The sequence below is a fragment of the Pelodiscus sinensis genome, chromosome 3 (genome assembly GCF_049634645.1).
Source record: "Pelodiscus sinensis isolate JC-2024 chromosome 3, ASM4963464v1, whole genome shotgun sequence".
Lineage (NCBI taxonomy): Eukaryota > Metazoa > Chordata > Testudines > Trionychidae > Pelodiscus > Pelodiscus sinensis.
Window position 1 is genome coordinate 195897966 of NC_134713.1, and position 25692 is coordinate 195923657.

At 43.2% G+C, this 25692-nt stretch overlaps 1 protein-coding gene across 1 annotated transcript in view; it reads left to right on the top strand.

Moving 5' to 3' along the window:
* Positions 1-25692, top strand: part of XRN2 (5'-3' exoribonuclease 2) — a 96414-nt gene that overhangs the window by 59565 nt on the left and 11157 nt on the right. Inside the window, exons 24-28 of the mRNA XM_075925794.1 lie at positions 1017-1073; positions 4532-4600; positions 4889-5023; positions 7958-8091; positions 21775-21844. Coding sequence (XP_075781909.1) covers positions 1017-1073; positions 4532-4600; positions 4889-5023; positions 7958-8091; positions 21775-21844 — 465 coding nt within the window. The remainder of the gene's footprint in view (positions 1-1016; positions 1074-4531; positions 4601-4888; positions 5024-7957; positions 8092-21774; positions 21845-25692) is intronic.

Below are 25692 nucleotides of genomic sequence, written 5' to 3' on the forward strand. Positions count from 1 at the left end.
AAGCTCTTGCTAAAATTTCCCGGTACATTCCAGGAGAAGGAATCTATTGCTATTTAGATATTCTCCTGGAATTCATGTTTTCTGAGGGTGATAATACACTTGCCTCTGCCTTGGTTTACTGAAGCTGCAGTTTGGGCAAAAGGAACTAACCAGTAGGTGATAATCAGGGGTTGCCTAGCTGATGATATACCTAAAGGCTGACCCAGTAAGCTACGTCATATTCTGAATTTGGTCCCATGCAGGAATGTAAACCAGGGATGAAGCTTTCATTGCTGTTGCCTTCCAAGAAGGAGCATACTTCTGATTAGAGACAAAGGCAGTTTCCTTCTGCATGTAAAGTTGTTGACTTCTTGGATTAAAGGGGACAAGTTTAGCTAGCTCACAGGCAGAGGTATGATAGAACGATACACCCAATCTATCATGCTTTAATTAGAAAGGGGAAACTTGCATCTGCTGGAAACTGCTGTTAAAAATAGGGATGTGAAATTGTGGTTAATCAGTTAATCGAGTAGTCGATGAAATTTCCATTGGCTACTTGATTAGTCGATAAGGGGAGGCGCCCGCTACTCCTGTTGCAACTCTATAGTTGAAATGGAGTAGGAGCCCTGGGCCAGCGTGAGCTGGGATTGAACAGTCCTGGTTCAGACTGGCTCCGGGATGCTGCAGCTCTGCCCCATCCCATCCCTCCCGCATCGCGGAGACAGTACTGATGGAAACCGGCTCCTGCTTCCCAACCCTTGCTGCCTCTGACATAGAGGCAGCAAGGGTGTGGTGGGGAAGTGAGTAGTCGACTCAGCTACCCAATAAGCATTACTAGTAATCTACTAGTTGACTACTCCCTTACATCCCCAGTTAAAAAGATTCAGAACAGCTAGCCCTTGTTTAAATGGCAAAGTGATACAGGTGTTGAAAACCTTTATTTGTGTGGTTTATAGACTTTGTTCAGATGGGAATGTATGAATTAAGGCTACGGTCTCAAGGAGAGTCAAGTTGGTGATGCTTTTTTCTTTCATTAGGACAGTACAGTCTCCTGTTCCATTGTTGCGTGATCTGACACAGAATTCGGCCATCTGGTGAGTTAATGTTGTGTGACTGTATTAGTGGTAAAGATCAGTCAAGTCAGAGTGAGGGTATTTTAAAGTCAACGTGCAACATTCTAGGTACCCTCTGAGTTTTTGGGGAAGGGTGGGTGACCTGAGGGTCCTGATGTATAAGAAAACCCTTCCTAGAGCATTCCCAATAAGGTTGCCCTGAGAGTTAAACTGGAGAGCAGTTCTATGAGTTTGTTCTCTTTTTCTACCTTAATTCTACTGGGAATTTTCCTTCCTCCCTGGCTCTAGGGCCCTTAAATTTTATCTTAAGAGGGTAGCTTTTTAGAAAGCCGTCTACTGCTTGACCCTTTCGGCTATGCAAAGGTCATCTAAAATTATCATTTCTCAGTGAGTCAGACCCATTCTCAGTCTGATGTAGCTTAAAAGGCTTTCTTCTTTCTCGGATTCATTTCTTTTCACTCATTGGCTTTAGACATGGCTCAGGCTTAAGCAAACAAAAGGACTTCCACCTGTGGTGTGATGCTATAACAAACTTCTGCACTTGGGTTTCTTCCTCTACTCTCCCCGGGGGATCTGGTGGCAAAAGTTTCTTCTTCTTTTATAAAAAGACCCTCCAAGAGCTGAAAACCCCGAAAATAAAATTAATTTCTCTGTCTTGAGAAGCCACCCTGGCTTCTTGACTGCATGATATTCTGCACCTCAGTGCCAAAGTGCTATGGGGATTTGCTATCCACCCTACGCTGAGAACACTGGTCTTGGGTCCTAAACGGAGGCAGCAATCTTCAGTTGCTTCCCATCTGCCTTCCCTAGACCACATCTTCTCCCTGAACTCTCAAATTCCCAGTCCTATGACTGTGTTCTTGGCAGAAAATACTGGAACAAGGGACTGTTGTGCTGACCTGACAAGCTTTTAAAGGGCTGTTATGCCACGGCGCAGGCATCTTCTGAAAACTCCTCCTTTGGTCACTGGGTCCTGAAAGCCATTTCATTTCCCCTTTAAAAATAATAAATATCAGCATTGCTGGAGGCTCAGTCTCTTTCCAGTGTCCTTTCTGCTTGTTCTGACTTCCCACCTTCCTCTGAAGCAAAATGCAGGACAATGTAGCACTTTAAAGACTAACAAGATGGTTTATTAGATGATGAGCTTTCGTGGGCCAGACCCACTTCCTCAGATCAAGGAGTCTGTCTCCTTTTCTTAGTCTTCTGTACCTTTTGTGCAATTGTTTTCTCCGTCCCTGTAGTAGAGCCGGAGGCTGACAGATGGATTTCTCCTCTCAGAATGGAACCACTTTTCTTCTGTAAATTGGAGTGACTCCATCTGCTGCTGCATGGCTGTCATCTTGTACTCTGTGGAACGTGCTCTGTCATTCCAGTTTTCTCTCTGAGGCTGGTGGCACCCGGTAGTGTTTATGGGCCTCGTTTGCCTGCATAAACCTGGATCTCTGTGGGCAGACCCTGACCAGTAGCGTTGGCGCAGGCTGATGGGTCTCTTCTCAGAGAAGACCGAGTCACAGAGAAAACAAATATCCCACTGTTTGTGAAATCTTCTCCTGTAGCTATGTTCCTTTTGATTTGGCCTATTTTGTGTTGCAGCGTACATAGGAATAAATGTTGATTTTTTTTTTTTTTTTGCCTTAACGGTGATGTTCTTTATTCATCATGAAGTATACTATTGTCCTCCCAGAACAATACAAAGCTTCCAATGGTATCTCTTTGGTCACAAAAGATTGAATTACTCATCCACTTGACAGTAAATTGATTTAGAACCGGAATGTTGTAGTTCATTCTGATTAACTTTAAATTGGTACATTGGAATAGCGAGCGTCTAAAGCTGTACCTATAACCTTTCACTTGTCGAGATCTGCAGAATACTTGAGACGGTGAAAGTCAGTCATGATCTGTGTACTCCCTTGTCTCAAATAGGATGTAGCGTGGTTCCGTTAGGATTGTGCTTGCTGGCAATTCAGGACTGAAATATTCAAGGTGTGACCTGTCAGGATATTGCCAAAAGTATGACATGGTCAAATGGGAGTTTGGTCACTTTCCAGTATCAAGTTAAAAATAGCTTCAGGTACTGTATCTGCCTTTTAGCTTCCCCTGACAAACTGTAGTTTAAAAAAATATCACATTATTGCTGCTGTAAAGCCTTCCTTGTTGCTGTGTTCATAGGAGATACTGAAGGCTTTGACCCCGTATCAAGACCCACAGCGCCAACCTGCAATTCTTTCCAGCCACTGGAGAATTTAGTCAGAATCCCTCTTCAACCTGCTTTTCCTTCGGACAGGTTTTCCTTGTTGAAAACAAACATTCATTATTGTTAGAGTAGATACATTGTTCTGTTGCATGACCTATCTCTTTTTATTATTCCTCTCATTATTGATGGACTAATCTCCGTGAATTTATCTTGTTCTGTTTTGAACCCTGGTAAAAGCCTGGTCTTCACAACATCTCTGGCAAGGTGTTCCACAGGTTGACTATGTGCAGCATTAAGAAATACTTCCTTTTGTTTGTTTGAAACTTGCTACCTTATTAATTACATTTGGTGACCCCCCAGTGCTTATGCTGTGGGAACAAGTAAATAACTTTTTTCCTTATTCATTTTCTCCACATCCGTCTTGACTTGATAGATCTCTATTCTATCCTTCCTTAGTCTCCTCTTTTCTAAGGTGAAAAGCCCCAGTCTTTTTAATCTCTCTTCATATGGCCCAGTTCCAAACCCCTCATCATTTTTGTTGCTCTTTTCTGAACCTTTTCCAATGCCAAGAGATCTTTTTTGAGATGTGACCACATCTGTGCACAGTATTCAAGATTGGGCGTAGCATGGACGCACACATAGATTGCCTCTGATGCCTGGTGGCACTAAGCTTCTCAGCAGATACTCTGGAAGTCGCCAAGAGCTAGAAGAGCTGGGAACCTCGGCTTTGGTCACTGGGCATGCAACAGTTCTTCCGAGTGACTTGCATCAGTTGGCACCAGACCGTTCCTGGTTAAGGCCACCCTGGAATGCCACATGCTCAGGTTTGCCAGAGCTGTGCCTAGCACACTTAGGGTACATCTAGACTACATGGCTCCGTCGACGGAGCCATGTAGATGAGTTTACTAGACATAGGAAAATGAAGCGGCGATTTAAATAATCGCTGCTTCATTTACATCAAAATGGCCGCCGCGCTGTGCCGATCAGCTGTTTGGCGGCTCAGCGGGGCAGTCTGGACGCGCTGCGGTCGTGAAATGAGGCTTACTGGAGCGGTCGATGTGTATTCCACATTCCCTTGCTTGCTTTTTTTGCTGGAAGTTTTGGAATTGATGGATAAACAGCAAACTAATAACTTGGCTATTAGAAAAAAATAATTCAGTTTAAGTACACTGCATCACTTTTGTAACTAATATAGTAAACTGCTATTTCATTACGCTAGTTTGGTCTTGCTTATCAGGCCCAGTGTATACCCAGCATAATTATCTCAAATACTTTTTTCTCTTAGTATCAATTTCAAAGATCCACAATTTCAAGACGACTTTGTTTTCAAAGCTGTAATGTTACCTGGAGCAAAGTAAGTAATTGTCATCTTTTCCCTTCATTTTTATAGTAATAAGCAATGTTCCCTCTAATTTTTTCCACCCATGTGTGGAACAAATTTTTATGTACACCAAGGCATGTGCAGATGTGCACCACCAATAGAAACACATGCTGCTGGCTGTGAGTGGCTGTGGGTGCTTTGCTAATCAGCTGGCTGGCACCTGAATCTCTCCTGAGTGCCTACCCAAGCACTCGGCAGACAGGGAACACCACTGATGAGTATAGAAACAAACTACTGTTGTCTCTTCTTTTTAATATTCAGAAAACCTGCAACAGTTCTGAAACCAGGTGACTGGGAAAAAACCAACAATAATGGGAGGCCTTGGAGGCCCCAGCTTGGTTTTAATCGAGACAGAAGGCCAGTTCATTTGGACCAGTCAGCATTCAGAACTTTAGGGTGAGTAGCAGTGAGAAACATAGTGGAAGTAGCAGACCTTAATTGCTTTGATGAGATGCCTTTTATTAATAATAAAGTTGGTATTTATATGTAGGACACTTCAACAATTACATTTTGAAAATCAGTACTGATGAAAATTACATTTTCTCAATGTTCTTAAATTCTTGAAGTTTATAGTAGGCTTACATTCTTCTGTTTGATATTTTTCTGTAAAGTATTTCTAATTGGCCTTCCTGCTGTGTTTCTTCAACTTTTCCTTTTCCACTACTCCTTTGAAGTAGTGGAGATTACAAGGCGAATATTACTCAAGTAATAGTTAAGATTGTGTTATTCTAACTGGGATTTCATCCATGTATTTGTTTTCTTAAATTGCCTTTGTTCAAAGTTCACATGGCTTGCCATAATAATCCATGTGACACTGTTGCAGAAAAAGCAAACATGATTCTGGGATGCATTAACAGGAGCGTTGTGAACAAGACAAGAAGTCATTCTTCTTCTCTACTCTGTGCTGATTAGGCCTCAATTGGAGTATTGTGTCCAGTTCTGGGCACCACATTTCAAGAAAGATGTGGAAAAATTGGAGAAGGTCCGGAGAAGAGCAACAAAAATGATTAAAGGTCTAGAAAACATGACCTATGAGGGAAGGCTAAAGGAATTGGGCTTGTTTAGTTTAGAAAATAGAAGACAGGGAAGGGACACGATAGCAGCTTTCAAGTATCTAAAAGGGTGTTACAGGGAGGAGGGGAGAAATTTGTTCTCCTTGGTGTCTGAAGATAGGACAAGACACAATGAGCTTAAACTGCAGCAAGGGAGGTTTAGGTTGGACATCAAGAAAAACTTTAACTATCAGGGTGGTTAAACATTGGAACAAATTGCCTAGGGGGGTTGTGGAATCTTCATCACTGGAGATATTTAAGAGTAGGTCTCCCTCTGGTACCTGCTAAACAGCTCTCAGCTCACACACTGCTGCTTCTTGTTCCTCCCTCTTCTTACCTTGGGAGGTGGGGGCTTTTAAAGCAACTCCACTGGTTGCAATTGGCTGTAGGCGTGTGTGACTTGCCTGAGGGAGCAATCTAGTTAATTAGCCCCCAGGTGTTTTCCTGCCTTCATTTTATTGCAGCAGGCTCTAGTAGTTTAATCAGGAAAGAGAAAACCACTTATCCAGTGCCCTTTATACCTGCCTTCCACCAGAATGTGGCAGGCTGCTAGCTTAGGTCTGTCACAACAGTTGGATCAGCGTTTTTCAAAGAGGCAGAGGCACCAGAGATAGATGAGAGGAATACAACATAGATGGAGCTACTGTAAGGTGGGTGCATAACTGGTTGGATAGCCATTCCTAGAGAGAATGGTTCAGAGTCATGCTGCAAGGGCATAACAAATGAGGTTCCCCAAGGATTACTCCTGTTCAGTATTTTCATCAATAATTTAGATAATGGCATAGAGAGTACTCTTATAAAGTTGGCAGATGATACCAAGTTGGGCAAGGTTGCAGGGTTTTTTTTTTTTGAGAATAGGATTAGAATTCAAAATGATCTGGACAAACTGGAGAAATGGTCTGAGGTAAATAGAATGAAAGTCAGTAAGAACAAATGCAAACTACTTCCCTTACGAAGGAATAATCAGTTGCTCACATACAAAATGGGAAAAGTCTACTTAGGAAGAAGCACTCGGGGTCAGTGTGAACCACAAGTTAAATGAGTCAACAGTGTGACACAGTTGCAAAAGAAGCAAACATTCTGGGATGTATTAGCTGGAGTGTTGTAAGCAAGAAATATGAAGTCATTTTTCTGCTCTACTCCATGCTGATTAGGCCTCAGCTCTGGAGTATTGTGTTCAGTTCTGGGTGCCATGTTTTAGGGAAGATGTGGACAAATTGGAAAAAGATTGACAAAAATGATTAAAGGTCTAGAGAACATGACCGGTAAGGGAAGATTTGAAAGAATTGAGTTTGTTTAGACTGGAAAAGAGAAGACCGAGCAGGGACATGGTAACAGCTCTCAAATACCTAAAAGGTTGTTATGAGGGAGAAAATTTTTCCTATCATCAGAGGTGAAGGAGACTAAGAAGCCATGGGCCTAAATTACAGCAAGGTTGGACATTGTCATGGTTAAGCAGTGATATAAATTTGCCTGGGGAGGTTGTGGAATCTCCATCATTGGTTATTTCTAAGACCAGGTTAGACACCTGTCAAAGATGGTTAAGACTGTGCTTGGTCCTGCCATGAGTGTGGGGGACTGGACTTGATGACTTCTCATGGTTCTTTCTAGTTCTATGATACCATGTTTCTTAGAAGCTCGGGAAAAGGAGAGAGACAGAGCTTGTAGAAAGCTGGGAAAGTGAGAGCCTCTCGCCATTGAATCGTGGCCTGGAAGGACTGTGAGGAATGACAAGTTGCAAGCAACACTCTTCTTCCCATTCTCATCTTGGGATGTGGTTGCTTCCCAGCAAGTGCACATGAATCACCTGCGACCTTGCCATGCTTTGCGGTCACAAAATGAGCCATATTCACATGATATCTACTAAAACATTTAATTAAAAATAACAAGGGAATTCCAGAACAAACCAACTTCTGCACAGAAATAATTTAACAGCTCTTAAATGTATCCGCATTTTCATTTTTCTATAGCGTATGTATAATGATAGTTACCTAAACTTCTACACTGTTTGTGCAAACTGCACCCGTTCCCTCCAAAACAACCCTACTTCTCTTTGGTAAGCTGCGGTATAAAACATTTTTCACGGTAACCAACTAGTTCATAAAATGATGTACGTGTGATCCTCCGAGATGGTGAATTACTGTGCTGTTTATGAGCACCTCCATCAGTATACTGGAGAAAATGTGGTATTTGATTGACTTGGGAGCCGCTACTCTAGTAGGAGGACACTGAGAAAATAACTGTACTTTCATGCTACTTTCCGTTTTTTACATTACAGCCATGCAATGTCAAGGGAAAGAGGACAATCGGGAAGTGGAATCTACAGTAATGCAGCACCGCAAGGGGCTTATCAGGGAAATCCGTACAGACCGCTGTTAGGTGGGCAGCCACAGATTCCTAAATTGTTGTCAAGTAAGGCTTTTTCTTCTGCATTATCAAATGTAACTCGTTTTAAAATTGAACAGTCTGACTTTTATTTTGCACCAGCTGCATGGCATTCGTTATGATAAAGTGATAGCTCTGTTTGATTGAAGAGCATGCTCATGGATTCTTTTTCCTGATAACCTATCAAGAGTCAGCAGCCTATCTTTCCTATAATGGTTAGGCATTACAAGACTAGTGTAAAATGAACTATGTACAATGGGCTTAAATTGCAGCGAGGGAGGTTTAGTTTGGACATTAGGAAAAACTTCCTGTCAGGGTGGTTAAGCACTGGAATAAATTGCCTGGGGACGTTGTGGCGTCTCCATCATTGTAGACATTTAAGAGCAGGTGGGATAGACATCTATCAGGGATGATCTAGATTAGTGGTTCTTAACCTGGGGAGCACGCACCCCCTGGGGGGTGTGAGACATGCCAGATTTTTATGATATATCTTAGGTTTAAAACTGACCTACTTCAACAATTTTTAATAAGGGGTGCGAGAACATATTTTGAGAACCAAAGGGGTGCAGGCTGCAATAAGGTTAAGAACCACTGATCTAGATAGTGCTTGGTCCTGCCGTGAAAATAGGGGACCACACCTGATGACCTCTTAAGGCCCCATCTAGTTTTATTATTCTCTGATTCTATGTTTCTGCTTCTTAGTGGATTCAGAGAGAGATTTCCCACCGCCCTGCATTGGAGAAGGGAACCATTTTATTAAAAAAGTGACTATTGCTGTTACTGTTTATTATAGCACAGGCCTGTGCCCAATCTGTGACTATAGTGCGGACAGGTGCTTTTTTGCAGTTACTTGTCATTTTCTCTCCTCCTCTATCCCTGCCCACTCCCAGTATTACAGGTGATGCTCTTGGATGTTAGCTTGGTAATATTCTTCCATTAGGAATCAGCCTGTTAAATCACTGATGAGGAAAACGTTTTTTAAAATTCACTTTACTATGTTTCTATTATATTGGCAGAAAACAAAATAGAGAACTCGTTGCCTGCCGGTGTGAAACAGAAAAGTAACCAATGAATTTAAAAGAAAAGAATCTTTTCTCAGCCAATGAATGAACATGCTTTGTCAGAATGTAGAAACGCAGCAATACTAAAATCTAGTGTCCACTAGGGATGTAAAATCCTGTTTAATTGGTTGAATGATAAATGCAGTGTCTAACTGGCTAACCAATTAAAGGAAGGGAGTAATGGGGGGGCGGCGGCACTCCAGCCCTGCCTGGGTGGCAGGCACAGCTGTTCCCGGATATCGGGTAATCATTTAACCCATTACCCATTCACATCCCTAGCATCAGCATTACCTGAAATTGTCCCTCCAAGAAATTTAACTAGGAGGGATTGCAGATAGTAGCACAGATGCTTGTGTCAATATGCCACTGGCCAAACTCTGCAATATTAATACTGTACTCCAGTATTGGGGTGGGTAGGTGAATTTGTGCATGTAGAGTTCCCATAGATTCCAGGACCAAAAGGGACCACTGTAATCATATAGTCTTTCTTCAAGAAAACATAGAACTGCTCCAAAACAATTTATTTCTTAGAAAAACGTCCAGACTTAATTTTTAAAATTGCCAGTGACTGAGAATCCGCCACAATATTTTGTCAGTTGGTCCAGTGGTTATTTACCTTAATGCTAAACATTCCTGCCTTATTTCTGATCTGAATTTGTCAACAATGGTAGGAAACTGACGCATCTTTTTGTACCTTTTTCTGCTAGATTGAAGAGACAATTACTAAATATTTTTTCCCTACACAGGCACTTACAAACTCTGGTCCAGTCACTCCTTAAGCTTTTCTTTGTCTATGTAAATAGATAGATCCAGGGATCTCAATCACCATAAGGCATGGTTTCAATACCAAAAAAAAACCAAAAAAACCAACCACGTAAGATATGTCTCAAGGCAATGACCATCATATTCAGTAGGGGTAGGGAACCTTTTTGGGTTGGGGCAGCTCACCCACAGCAAAATCAGCCAGGGGCTGCACAAAAGTGAGAAGCCAAAAAAACACTGACTGGGAGGTCTGGGCCTGAGGGGGATGCAAAAGCGGAGTGGGAGGTCTAGGTGATGGGGAGTGCTTCCCTGGGACAGCTCCCCAGGGGACATATGGCTCCTTGGCTCCTGCTGCTTCTATTGGCTGCCATTACAGCCAATCAGAGTGGTGGAAGGAAAGCCTCCAGGCAGCACTTTGCTGTGGCAGCTGAGGGGAGGAGGAATGGCAGTGCCTGGAGCTGCTTCCCCCGCCAGGCAGAGTCTCAGGGTTGGCTCCAGCCTGGCTTGCCTGACTCCAGCCTGTGAGGCTCAGGGCCCCCCTCCCCACCCAGCAAGGAGCTGGCACTAGCCCAGGAACAGGGTGGGCATAGGTCTGGCGCACCAGTACAGACTCCCTAGTGCTGGGAGGGAGAGCCCTGAGCCTCAGGGGGCCAGATCTATGCGAGCCAAGTGGCCACATGGGGCTTTAGGTTCCCCACTCCGATATACAGCCTTAAAAAAAACTAGTAGCTTGCTTTTTCTTTGCCAAGGACTCGAATTTTAAACAGATTTCACTTGTTTAACCTCCTTAAATGGTTACCTATGTTTTGTGTGTTTAAACATTTCCTCTGTAGGAGGCAGAAAGAGGTTTTTGTTTGTATTGTGGGAATTTGAAACTTTGTTCCTGTTCAAAACTCTGCCTGTTATGCAAGACTAAGGATGTTAAATATTGAGTCATTTACTAGTTGAGTAGTCTCTGGAAGTTCCATCGACTACTCAACGAGTCGATAGGCACGTCTCCGTTCCCCTGCTGGGGTTCTTATACATTTCAAAGGAGGAACGTGGAACTCCGAGTTCAGCCCGGGGCCAGAGGGAAGTCCTGCTGATGCAGGTGCCAGCTTTGAAATATACAGGAGTCCTCAACAGGGGCTCTTGTGCATTTCAAAGTGGAAGCACCCTCATGGAGCCTGGCGTTAGTGGGGGACTTAAAGTCTCCGCTGGCCCTGGGCTCTGTGCTGTGCTGCTGCTTTGAAATGCCACCCGGAGCCCGGGTCATTCCTCATCTGACCCCAGGCTCTGTGTCATTTCCTCAGAACCTGAGATCAGCTGGGGACTCCCCAGCTGACCCCAGGCTCTGTGCGCTGCACTGGAACCTGCAGCAGTGTTTCAAAGGGACAGTGCCGCATGGAGCCCAGGGTCAGCTCCGTGCAGCGCTGCTTTGAATTTCCAAGACAGTGTTTCAGAGGGGCGGCGCTGAACAGCTGAGCCCAGGAACAGCTGTGCAGAGCTGCCCCATTTGAAACACTGTGGCGGCATTTCAAAGCGGTAGCACCTCATGGAGTCCGGGTATGGGCTTTGTGCAGCACTGCCGCTTTGAAGTACCTCCTCTTCCCCTTCCCCCCCTTTGCTGCCTCTGTCAAATAGAGGCAGCAAGGGAGGGGGGAATAGACTAGTCCTTAACATCCTTATGCAATACCTTCATTACTCAAGGGGCTTTTAATTTTGAGTCCTTTTCACTTCTAACATAAGTGAAAAAGGAATGGTTTGAACTACTTGTTTTGTTGTAAACTTGGTTGAAACATTGCAAATCTCAATATTTAAACTGTTCTGTCCTGCACAAAAGCATTAAGAACCTTAACCATCTCCTGTCCCTCAAAGGAGAAGGGGAAAAAACCTGGTTTTCCTTTGTGCTCTTCTTTAGCACTACATAAGCATCAGAACTTTGTGAGGTGGTCATTCAATGCCCCCTCTGATGTGTTTGCATCAACGATATTTAACGGAAGAGTTATACTGATGGTGACTGAACAATCTAGTTTGGAAAACCCTGTTCAGAATAACACCAAATACAGCTGAAACAAAATACAGGACTATGTAGCACTTTAAAGACTAACAAGATGGTTTATTAGATGATGAGCTTTCGTGGGTCAGACCCACTTCCTCAGATCAGACTATTTGATCTGAGGAAGTGGGTCTGGCCCACGAAAGCTCATCATCTAATAAACCGTCTTGTTAGTCTTTAAAGTGCTACATAGGCCTGTATTTTGTTTCAGCTACACCAGACTAACACGGCTACATTTCTATCACTATAATACCAAATACCCACTGGAACTCTGTTTTCCCATCTAATTGGAACCAGGGCCAGCTTAGATAATAAAAAATTCAGCTAGTCAGGAGAATGGGCCAAGAGTTTTTTCTCCATTATTTTAAGATGCAGATTTGCTTTTACAGTAGCTGATCTATCTGGGAAAAGCATTAAAATATTACCCCTCTCCCCTTCTTATCTATGTAACACACGATACAAATGCTTAGTTTGAGCAAATAATGTTTTATTCATTGATTAACAAGGAAACCAGTGTACGTTTTAACACGTTTTACCATTATTGATCACTTTTCACGCTCTTTAACACTATAGGCACCGTCTACAACAGTGTTTCTCAACCTTTTTATTGTAGTTGTCCAGGTTCCCACACCACAGTGACCCCTGCAAAGCTAGGATCAGCCCCAGGCAGTGGGGACTGGGGCTAAAGCCTCAATTTTCTGTATTCCAGTGTGTGCGTACCAGTAGCTCAATTAACACGGAGAACCGGAAAATGGAGGTGCAGGGAAATTATAGTAAAAAGTCCTAGTAAAGGGACTATGAACACTTGCAATCCTGGAAAGAATTGGAAAACTTCAAGAAGAAAAATCTTTAAAAATTCTTTTTACTTCAATCATTGGTGAGTCGCTGTATGATTAGAAAAAAATGTCTACGCAGTGGCATACTAGATGCGTTTCACTGGCTCTCACCTTATACCTAGTGAAATATTAAATAGTCATGGTTTGAAATGAGGTTAGTCTCCTCCTAAAACCCCCTTCATTAACCTGACATGCCAGTATGTTTGATGTGCCACAACTGCTCAGTATTCATCTGTTTTAAAGGCCTAGGTCACGGAGGGGTTTCACTTCCAGATGATTGATCTGGTGTTTCTCTCTTTGTTGCACAGCTTTGATGCTATTCTCGATGGTGATAGTAAAACGTTCTAAGATCTTTTCGGTGGAACTGTGCATTTGTTGTTCATCCAGCAGGATTCTGTTTTTGACTGTCAGCGCACACCCAGATGTTAGAAACAAGAGTCGGGGAGGGGGGTGCAAATTGGTGGGCTTTAAGAACATGTAGTGAGTTTCGGCTTGAGAGGATAATGTCTCGTGGACCACAGTAAAAATGCAGGATTTGCCAAATTGCTGGTCTCTGAAGCACGAGCAGAAAATGTCAGGTGGGGATTTTGTGTTCTGGAGAAAACCGCAGAACAGTGAGAGACGAGACTGAGCCTGGGGTGTAAGACCGTCTGTGACGTAGTGGGGGTACTTGCTGGGCTGTGGTGACCCCTGCTGTCTGGAGCAAGACCCAGCAGGGAAAACCTCACTATGCAAAGGTGATGCCAAACTTGTTGAACCAGACACCCCCTGGAGAGGAACAAAGGAAGGTGGAATGCTGCCCTGGCTGGGGGTCAGGGCTGGAAGAGAGTTAGTTAGTTCCTGGCTGGAAGGCAGGGAAGAAGGAGCTGGGGAGGGGGGCTGGGACTCCCCTATCTCAAGGGGGGCACTGAGGCCTCTTAGCCCCAGTTCCTGTAACCAGATTACGTCTGTGCTGCGCTGTGCTGGAGGAACAATAAACAACCTCCATTCTACTGGCTGGTGAAGTCTGTTTGTGCCATTTCGGGGTGCAGGAGACAGGGGACCCCCAACGCGCCGTCACACCGTCTTATGGGTGTAAGACCCCGTTACCCTGCTTCAGATTACAAGAGGCTTTTTACCCTGAAATGGTTAATCGTGCATATATTGAAACTCTTAGGAAAGCAGAACATTTTTCTCCCATGATCAGCGACTGTTGCATGCCCATTCTGTTTACAGTGGGGAATAACGGTAGCAGATACATGGTGAGGACTGTAGGAGAGTTAGGTGAAGTTCCTGTAAAGGTGGTAACATGATTTTTTTTTTCCCCTACTGAATTCTGGGGAATACCCATTTTGGAAGAAAGATGAGTGACCAAGCTAAATTTGAAGAGCTGAGACTAGAGAGGGGAAAAAGCTAATGGGAAAATGATTTTATAAATTTGCAGTACTTTTATCCAGCGTACGCACATGCATAAGAGAGAGAGAAAATTAATTACAGAATTGGAGGGTCTCAAACTTGCGTATATTTCAGGAATAACAGAAGTCAGAGGAAATGCAAGTGGAAGTGAAGAGCAGAGAGAAAATCATGGTAGCAATTCTAAATAAACTTATCATCCAGTCCCAAAGTAAATTAGATTTATTTAAGGACTGCAGGATCAAACCTTTAAATCGGAGGTATTAGATTGCACAGGGGACTTTCCCAATTGCTCCAACCAGTGCTACTAAGAATAAGAATGGCTATATCTGGGTCAGACCAATGGTCTATCTAGCCCAGTATCCTGTCTTGCAACAGTGGCCAATGCCAGGTGCTTCAGACAAGTAATCGTCAAGTAACAGGTAATCATCAAGTGATCTGTCTCCTGTTGTCCATTCCAAGCTTCTGGTAAACATCCCTAGCTAGGATTTAAAAAAAAAATTATAGGAATCAGAAATAGAAAAGAATATGTAACTGTGTGAAGAGAACGATGTGACAATCAAAATGGAAGGCATAACTGTCTGTTGCCTTGATCATTTAGTTGTCAAATATTTGTGTTCATCTGAATTGAGAAAAGGTAACAAATGTTGGGATTGAATAACTCATTTGGAGTACCACAAGTGTCTGGTACTTCTTTCTGCATCTTTTAAAGTCTGTGCCGTGGCACTTTGAGGAAGAACTCTCAAAGCAGTCCTCTGAGCCTTGGGTACATGGAGCTGATCTGTTCATTTAGGTACTTATGTAGCTTGCTGAGTGCATCGTGTTGTATAGAAGACACTCTAGATATATAAATATGTCCTAGTACCATCACTCCTTCAAATTGAGGAGGCTTGAATCCACTGCTCAGTGTGGCATTCTAGTGCATTAGTTTACCTCAGGAGTAATGAATCTTGAGGTTTCCCCAAAAGGAACCCCATTCTACAAATTGGGAGAGTCATTAAGAGAGAAGATCATTCCTTCAGCGGGTCCTTGGATTTGGTTGGTTCTCAGATCCAGCACTTTCCAATGCAGAAGCATTTCATATTCTCATTTGAGCATCCAGTTCTAAGAATAATAGCTCAGCTTTTTTGGTGCTGTTGACATCTCCCTTTCTGTAGGTGTGGGCCCGCAGATCTAAAATCCAGTCCATTCTTACAGGCTTTTTCCACTACCAGATTGATTGACACTGCAGTGATCAGTCCACCAAAGGGTGATTTAGTGGGTCTAGCTAAGACCTGCTAAATTGACCATCAAACGTGCTCCCATCAACTCTGATACTCCACCGGAACAAGGCGCATAAGATTAGTCGACAGGCGAGTTTCTCCCATCAATCCAGTGCTGTGTAGACACTGGAGGTAGTCAACTGTGAAGGTATGTTGACTTTAGCTATGTCATTTACATAGCTAGAGTTGCATACCTTAGATTGACTTTAGCCCATAGTGTAGTCCTGCCCTTAGGATAGATTTTTCTTTTATTACCAGTCTAGTACCAGTTTCCTTACTCTTCTCTTGCTTGAAGATTGGTTCTTGTGTCCCTGGACTTTCCCACCTACAAAGAGAAAAAGGGATGTCAAATCAGTAGTTTTATGAGAGGTCAGCTTTCTTTTAGCATGTGGCATCAGTAACCATCTTCAATCCTCTTAAAAGCATCTTTCACAAAGAGAGTAGGGTAAAAATGTCGTCACTGGGCTCACCATTCCCTAAGTATCCTAAACAGAGTTGAGAGGTAGCCAGCTCTTTATACTCTCCCAATGTAAGGCGATAACTGAATTGGAGGAAGAGGAGGGACAGACGACTGAGAAACTGATGAAGAGTAAGGAAGCTTCTATGTTGCCTATGCTCTTGTCTTCTGTTGATGACACTGAGACCTTCGAAGAGGTACCTTTAGCTCAAGCTTTGGAAGTCTACTTTGGCATGTCTGCTACATTCAAGATATTTACTAACTGTCCTACATTTGGTGGCAGTTCACTTGAGACTTAGTATCCATCTCTTTAAATACTTCAGTGATTGATTGAGGGAGCAGATGCAGTAAGGCGTACAGTTGGGTTTGCCAAAGGCTTATGGGAGTAAGGATAAGCCAAGAGAAATCCATTTTCAGCTCCATGTCAACAATAGCAAGAGTTGATCCTTCCTCATACAGGGGATCTCAGGAAATATTTGATGGTGTCCAGTCAATACCCAGTTCTGGTATTCCCGAAGCTGCTGGAATTAATGGTATAATGTATCTTAGCTGCCATCTTAGCTGCCATTTGCCAGGTAGAGAATGATCTCTGCATTCCAGTAATGGTATCTCAAGATACCATACAGACCCAAACCTTATGTTTTCAGAAGAAATCTCTCTTCAGATCACTTCTTTCCTATCGTCTTAGTGATGTATGCCTCTGAAAGTGGGGCTCACATCTGGGCTTGCTGGTGACCCAGAGTTTTATGAGCTTCTGTGGCGCTCTGGTCGTACACATGGTCAAGCTGAGAGCAATTATCTTCCTTGAGTAGACACTGGCCTTCTTACAGAACTGCAGCAGACATACCTAGGGCCCTACTGAGTTCATGTCCATGAAAAAGACATCACGGGCTGTGAAATCTGGTCTCCCGTGCAAAATCTGGTCTCTTGTATGCTTTTACCCCGTCCTAGACAGATTTTACGGAAGAGACTGGCATTTCCCAGTTTTGGAGTCACGACCCAAAAGGGAGTTGCAGGGGTGTTATAAGGTTATTTTAGGAGGATTATGGTATTGCCACCCTTATTTCTGCACTTCCTTCAGAGCTGGGTGACCCGAGAGCAACAGCTGTTGGCCATGCACCTAGCTCTGAAGGCAACGCCCCGGTAGCAAAGTACCCAAGCCATCCACCCCCCACCCCACCTCACCCCCCCCCCACACACACTAACCTTGTGATCCTCCCCACAACTCCTTTTGGGGTCAGGGTCCTATAATTCCAACACTTTGAAATTTCAGATTTGAATTGCTGAAATAATGAATTGTATTATTTTTAAAATAGTATGTCCATGAAATAGACCAAAATGGACTGTGAACTGGTAAGGTCCCTCGTCATTCCATATGTATTTCCTCCAATACAAATGGTTCCTAAGGCAGTTAAAAAAGATTGAACTTTAACCCTACTGACTGGCTAAACATGGCTTTTGGTAGGTGGGCTTCTAGATCTAGTTCTAGTAGCTTTCTTGTACCTCTGTCTTTCAACTCAAAGACAAATGCCTCGTTGAAATCCAAAGGCTCTTCTGGTGTCTTAAATAAGCCTGAGGATAAAATCTTCTGCCAGGAGTTCTTGGAAATGATGTTGGAAAGTCAGAAGTCTTCAGCTAGGAAGTCCTATGCTGCCAAATGGAAAAGATTTTCTAAATGAGACTCACATTGTAAATCGGATGTAAGCAGTTCCTCTATGTAGAACTATAAAACAACCACAAATGAAGCCAGAAGATCGCTCTGGGTGGGCGGGAATAGTAATGTGACTAAAAATGCTCCTGGAAAACACACCCTCAATTTTTGTGTAGTGGAGAAAGCAGCAAGAATACAGGTAAAGCAGTGAGACTGAAAGAAGTAGAGTTTTATTTTAGGATTTTGTCTTTTATATGTGATGAGCTGAAATAGGACTCTAGAAGGGCAATATGGTCAATCAAACCACCTCCTCTTTTTGAAGAGCCTGTCGGGGGTGTTTCTTCCCGTTGTTCTCTGATTTGACTTGGATGTGCCAATTTTCCGTTGATGAATAATTGTCTGTGTTCTGATAACTTGGGGGAGTCAAGTGCGGCTTGGTAGTGCAGTGCGAATGGCGTATTTGGTTTCTGCAATCCAGAGTATGTGATTTGTGACTTTCATCTCAGTCGGTAAACTTGTCAATTAGCTGCATTTGAAAAGTGATTTTGATTAGTGCAATCAGTAAACATGAAATCTTGTCTTTGATTGCTACACTGATTAGATAAATTGTCACTTGAGGAGCTGCTGGAGAAGGCCGTTTATATGGCCTTATAGCTCTAGGAAATGCCTAATTTAAGACCAAAGAAAATATTAACTGTCTTTTTTTTTCCTCTCCTGCTCGTACCTTTTTGAAGTGCAATTCACTTTCAGGCTTTTTTCTCCTTCTTAAAGTGATCTTCTATCAGAACCATGCAAACGAATGGTAATAAGTTTGTTTTAAACTCTGCTTCACTATTAAGTTATTCCTGCATGTGAACACTTAATCTCTGTGTCCCTACGTGCTGCACAAGGAGATGTGATCAGAACTACTTCCTGAACAGGGTTGAGTCTGATCTTTTCAGAGGAAGTGAACAGTTACAGAGCTCGCAACACCCAGACGCTAGGCACTCATGATTTAGGGATCCATATGAAAGATGGTAGGGACTCACCTCCTCTCGGGAGAGGGTTTTCCTTGAACCTTGCTGAGGAGCAGAAGACACTGAGGTGTTTATAAGTGAATGTTGGATTCAATGTGTAGCTCTGAACAGCAAGGAACAAGAGCCACTTCTTTCATCTGCATTAGGGATGTTAAATATAGATTAATTGGCTAATCAAATAGTCAATGCAATTTGCATTGACTATTTGATTAGTCGATAAGGGCGCTTCTGCCTTTAAAGTGTAGGGCTGTCGCTACACTTCAACGGTGAAAGCGCCATGGGGAGCACAGGGCTAGTGGGGGACTCAAGCAATCTCCTGCTGGCCCCATGCTTTCCACGGCATTTCAAAACAGCAGTGCCGCATGAAGCCCAGGGTCAGCTGGGGAAGTCCCCAGCTGGCCCCGGGCTGCATGTGGCATTTCAAAGCGGCTGCCCCAGGCTCCATGCGGTGCTGATGCTTTGATGCACCCCCTCCTCTTCTCCATCCTTGCTGCCTCTTTTTGATAGAGCTGTCAGTTTAGGAACCTGGTGACCTTGTTACTTAGGTGCAGAGAAATAAGGCCATGTATTCACTAGGCGGAAGATCGACACTGCCACATCATTTTTCCGGAGTTTGATTTAGAAGGTCTAGCAAAGACCTGCTAGATCAAATTCAGTGAGCACACTCCTGCTCCTTCCAAGGAGAAAGGGAAACTGACGGAAGGTTTTCTCCCCATTGACCTCCTGCTGTGGAGATCACCTGGAAACTTGAATTAAAGTATGTTGACTCCAGCTGGAGTTGCATATTTTAATTGGATGTTCCTGCCCAGTGAAGACATGGCCTAAGGAATTAAGCCTGGAGGTCTTCTTTGGCTGGATCACCATGATAGAGTCCACGCTCAGCAGAAATGGGAACAGTTTTCTTGAAAGCTACAAATAGAAGGTGGTGTCATTTACCAGGACCAGGTAGACAACTTAATTAAGAGAATTATGGACATACCTGGAGGGTTAAATATTTAATCGTGAAATGCAGATCTTTCATTTTCTCTTTTCAAATGAAGCTTGCTTAAAATGATAGACTTGAAACTATGGACCATGGAAAATTGAAATGGCCCCCTATTGTCAGTACCTTCCCCTACAATACATACTCATGCCCTTTAGTACTGTCCTAATTTGAATAATGAATCTATGTCTCTTAAAGTACCTTATCCTCTCAAATTGTCATTACCATTTAAACTTTGATTGGTCTCGTGGTTTTTTTTTTTCCTTTTCCTAACTTGATCCTATAGATTTCCCTGCCAATCTGGCTGCCATTAAACAAAATAATATAAAATGCTTTATCTTCAAATTAGCAATTAGTTACAAGGGAAATGAGTTTGGGGAATCCTAATCTAGCCTCTAATGGATATTTTGTTCACACTACAAGTAACTTTGTAATCTTGCCTCTGTGAGCACGGTTCATCCTGATCAAAGAGGCCCAAGGCAGGAATACCAGAACTGTTGGAGATCAGAATTTATTTCCGCCAGCAGCTGTTATCTTCCGTAGGACCTGCCCGCACTATACACAGTTCTCTCAAGTGCTGCCATGAAAGGTTTCTGTTCAGGTCAGACCATTAAAACGCATAAGCAATCCAGTCTGAGTTTCTAGAAGAGAGGCTCAGATTTCCCTCTAGCCATGTTTTTCTTGAAAGCTCAATTGAAAAAGTAAATGTCGAGTTCTCTCAAATTATTGCTAAGCTTTGGTGTCCTTGAATATTGACAATTTAACAGGGTATTACTATCCTATCACAGTGTATCCATTAGACAACTTCTGGAACCATCTGTTATAATTAGGTCACACTTAAACACCATTGAAGATAATCAAAGATGTCACTGAAACTGAAGCTTTTGGCTGCTACACAATTTAAGTGTTGTGAGCTGAGCAGGGAGCTATTGATTAGATGTTTCTTTCATCCTGTTTACTGGTCAATTTATTTAGAAGAACAGCAGCCATTTAATTGCATGTCTTATTAAAGCAAAGTTGTTGCTGGTACATCTTTGTACAGAGTTAGAGCTTGACTACAAGAAAACAATTGAAAAGTGGGTGGTCCCTTTCATTACCGTTTCTGACTGCTGCAATGCCATGGATCCTACGCCAGATTTTTACCAATTTTTTTCAGCGTGTAATAGGGTTGCCAGATGGTTTAACCAAAAATACTGAACATCCTTCCCCCAAAAAAACCCACCAGGGGAAAAATTCTGAGGCGGGAGAAAGGATCCTGAGAGTTATTAAGCAAAAAAAATTTTTTAATGGGGAAAAAAAAAAAAAACCAGCGTGGCCCCTTTAAGAAATGCTTTTGGGGCCTTTTGTCCCTAACAGGCTGCCGGCGGTTGTCCGCCGTCTTGTCTCCCTGCTCTGGGCCAAACAGCTCCCCTGCGGAACCCGGTAAGCACCCGGGATTTTTGCCTCCGGCTAGAAAAAAATCAGAAAATACTGGACATTTTAGGTGTCCGGTATTTTCTGATTTTATATATATATAAAAAAAACTGGACAGGAGGTGAAAATACTGAACTGTCAATACCGGACACCAGGCAACCCTCCTGTGTAATAATTATTCAAAAGGATACAAAGTAAAACCTAATATTCCAGTGACCAAAGTTGAACCTAGAGTACTCTTAAACCATGTCTGCGCCCTATCCTCTTTCAGACTGTAGGGTGAATAATTCAGCCTAATAAATAGAAGAAAATGATTGGTTGATGTTTATAAAAATATTGCCGTTCTTTATCAGTTTGCTTTCTCGCCCCTCCCCCATTACAAAGATCATACGTACATCCACAGTATTTGGTGGTAACACTAAACATTACCTGCAAGAAGCTTTTTAGAAATTATGGTCGGAGTTGCCTGATTTTTTTTGTTGTTGTAAAATTTTCAGAAAATGAAAGTTTAAAATATCAACCAATGTATTGGTCCCAGTAACTGTAACTTTTCCTCTTGATTACCTGCAATGTAGGTTTGTGGCGTATATTAACAAGCTACAAATGGAGACATTTTGCTGTTTCACCAGTTTCCAGGGTCAGCTACTCCACTGAAATCAATGGAATTAATTTACAGAGTGTAAAAGTTTTCCCCAAAAGTATTTGGCAGCAAGTCCAATTGGGGGTGTTTTTGTTGCTTCTCTGAAACTCTTAACACGTAGTGTTTTAACAGAGCCTTGACAATAAGTGGTGTATGGGACCGATTTTTACACATTAAGACTTTTTTGTTTTATTATACAGATCTACGGCCCCAAGAATCGTGGCGAGGGCCCACACCTCTGCTGCAGCAGCCGCCCCAAAGATACGACAGGTATGGCTACTTGCATTCGATACATTTTTTTTAGGTTCTTAGCGTCCTCAGAGTCCACAGTGTTACTTGTTCATCTTAAAGTGAGGCTTTTGCTTTTCTGTTTCAATAGATTTGTTTTTTAAAACACATCTTTACAAGATATTAAATTCTTGCTGTATGTGTATTGTGGGGTATGAGATGTACTGTTTCTCTTTTTCAAAGATTTGAGTTTCTGGCTAAGAAAGAAAGAGAAAAAAGGGGGGGGGGAAGACCTGTTCTATTAAAAACCAGAAACTTCAAAATTAACTTTACTGTTGATGCTTTGGTTACCATTCTTGGATCTTTGGCCTTTATCTTATTGAAGCTTTTGAGATACCATGAAATTCAACACAGAGAGCTTAAAACTGCATTAGATTTTTGTACAGGCTAAACAAATTTCTTTTTAGGAGGGTTGTGGAGCTTAATGAGGCATAACTAATGGTGTTCCACTTTTATCATTTCTGTGCTGGAACCACAGTATTAGTACAGACGAGCCATTGATTCTTGCTACAAACCTCTTGAAGTCCTAATCAGCTTCTTTGGTACTACTTTTTGAGGCCTGACAAGCCTATTGTAGGGCAGTGTCACTGTAGGTCAGTAGTTATTAGTTGCCACTGAAAACAGTTTCTTTAACTACTTAAGGCTGAACTGAATTAAATGCAGAAGGGACTCAGAGGAGGATTATAGAATCTGCAGTCCAATAAGTACCATGGAATAGAAAGAATGTGACATGGTTTGATAATAAGGGATGTTTTACATGTGTTCCTTCATTGCTAAGTTGTATGCCCTTAAGTCGGATGGGCTTTACAACTCCGGAATATCTGAAAGCTATGAATAATGATATTAAAATAGGTAGTGCAGTTTTTAGAGTACAGATTAGAAATGGACACTTGCTTTTACAGATGCTCCGTTTACTTACAGCTGTAAATGCAAAAAAGAATCAGACTGGGGAAAAGTTGTTGGGCTGTTTAACAAACACACCCCCCTTCCATGGCTAGCCTTTTTATTTGTCAAAATCGGCCCGCTGTCTCTTTAATTTGCCAGGTTTGTAAGGCAAGAGTCCACATGAAGTGTCGTTTTCAGCATTATGTTCCGCAGTGTATCAGACTGTAATCCTTGATCTTTATTAAAAGTAGCTTCACAAATAGTTTTTCTTCTGTTTCTTTTCATGAAAGAATCCTATATGATTTGGTAACTTGTAGTTGTTTTTTAAAACAAGAGGAAATTCACTCTAGTCTAGAACGTCATTCTGTAAGGTTTCGTTGATTCACAATATTTGAACTAAAATATCTGTTTGGCCTTCTGAATTTCCAACTTTACACTTCCACCTCTTCAACCGATGCCGTTGTGTGTGTTGATTTTAGTGTAGATGATAGTGGGAAAGACTTGGCATGAGGATACAGAGTGTATTTTCCTTTTAATATTGGGAAGATGCACATACTCACTAGTATAGTATATTGTGGAAATACTGGCTCCTTAACGCTACCTCTTGAGGGCAGGCTGTGTGGACAGCAGGCAGTGTGCTAGTGAGGTTACAATGTGGAGATCGCCTTTTAATTCCTAAACTTCCATTCTTGGCCTCTCTCCAGTTTCTTTATGGCACTGAAGTTGTTCATGTCATGACGTAGCCAAGAGGGGAATGAATCTCTTTGGAAAGTTTGCAGAAAATCCTTCTGGCTTTAAAATGAAAATAAGGTGGCTTTTCACAGCTCAAGATTATTTTTTCTGGTGTTTTGTGCTTGTATCTTTTTGGTTTATAAAACCACCTGCTTGCCTAACTCAGCACTCCAGGGAGGACAAATACACCTGCCATGTTCCCAACGACACTAGATAAGGAAAATACAAAGTTAAAATGTTTACACGCACAGAGCATTGACATTAAATCTTTGCCTTACTGAATGAGTGTGCATCCAAAAGTCAGTGGCCTGAATATTTGTTTCTAAAGGATTTGGGATTGGGAGGGGAGTTGATTGTAATAGACCTGGGGCTCCCTTGCTGGCTCTAATGCCCTTGAGCAGTGGTTTTCAACCTGTGCATAGTTAAGAAGCAGGAGAGAAGTTGCCAACAAGTTTTTGTGGCATTGTGAGGCTGCTGTCTGTGCTCCTTATCCACTGTCTGTTCCTGCTACTTGTTCCTCCTCCTCCTCCTAGATTGATTCCTGGAGGTTAAGTCCATCAAAGGCTCTTAGCCAGGATGGGTAGGAATGGTGTCCCTAGCCTCTGTTTCTCTGGAGGTGGGTTTCTCTGGACGGGAGGAATCACGTGAGGATTGCCTGTTGTGTTCCCTCCCTCTGGGGCACCTGGTGCTGGCCACTGTCGGCAGACAGGATATTGGGCGAGATGGACCTTTGGTCTGACCCAGTCTGGCCGTTCTTGTGTTCTCCTTGCTCTGCCTAGGCTGCCAAAGAAGTGAATAGGCATTGACATCATAGTGCCCAGTGGAAGAGAAGAAGCTCTTCCTCTGAAGTAGACAGGACTGGGAGGGTGAACCTCCAGCTGGCAGCAGGGGATGTGAGTCTGGTCCCGTCCCTGCCAGTGAGGGGCCATCGAGGGAGACACAAAGATTTCTGGGAGGCTGGGTTAAAGCGATTGGATTTAGCTTGCTGGGAGGAAACAGGGCTGTAAAATGCTTGTGTCTCATAGTCAGAATGACCTCGTTGGCTATACAGGGGCATTTATGTTTTGAAAGCCAGGGGTATAACGGTCTCCAGGGGTATATGCAGGGGGCGTAGGTAATTAAAACCACAGGACGTTTGTCGAACAGAGCCACCCCTGCATACTTGTAAGCAAATGGTCGCCCTGTTCTGAGGAGTTCTGCTGTCAGTATAAACCACTTTGGGCCTGATGTAATGCTGACTAAGCATGTGAGCATATAGGTGCTGGACCCAGAGCTGCTGGGGGGTCTTCTGCACCCCTGTCTTGAAGAGGTTTCCATTCTATACAGAGCTGACAGTTGCGTTCAGTGGCTCTTGGCACTGCCACTATAACAATTGCTCCAGCCCCAGTGCGAGAGAATGCTGTGTACTCTAGGCTTGGTGGCACTTTTTCCAGTGCTGGCGGCTGGACTTCATTACACGTTGAAGCTCCTAAATCCAGGACTCTCTGGTCCAGCAACATCCGGGGTCCAGCAGGACTACAGATGCTGCTGGACCAGAGAGACCTGGCACTCGGGAGCGTGAGCCAGCTAGGAATCCAGTGGCAGGAAGTCCCACTAGCTAAGCTGCCAGCGGCTGGGGAGCCCCATGCTGCGCCTCCGGCACCCAGCAAGTCCCATCCCAGGGAGCATGGCTGGGTGGGGCAGAAGCGAGGGCTGCTGCCGGCTGCGGAGCTCCATCCCAGGGGAGCCCCAGCTGGCCAATGGCAGCAGGGCCAGAACCTTTGCCCCCCAACCCCTGCAGTAGCAGAGCTGGGGCCCAGTGGCAGTGGGCTGGAATGGAACCAGCTACAGGGACGGGCAGCGGGCTGGGAGGCCAGTGACAGGAGCTTCCCCTGATCCAGCAGATTCCCTCATTCAGGTCCCAAGGGTGTCAGACCAGGGAGGTCCAACCTGTATTATATTTTAGAAGCTTTATATATGTGATGTTATTTGTGGGCTTTGTTGATCATAACCCTAGAAAGCTCAAGAAATCTGGGTTTGACTGTCATTTCCTAACGTTTCAGGGAAGAGAACACAGTCCTTTCACTGTGGGTGTTGAAAATCTTCTCAGCTAAGCTAGGGTTGTTTAGTCTGTGCTTGAATGAAATCTCCATGGAAAATTGAGGCTTGGAACATATGAACATTTTCTTAGCACAGAATACTTTCTAAAGCAACCCTCACTATCAGTTACCATA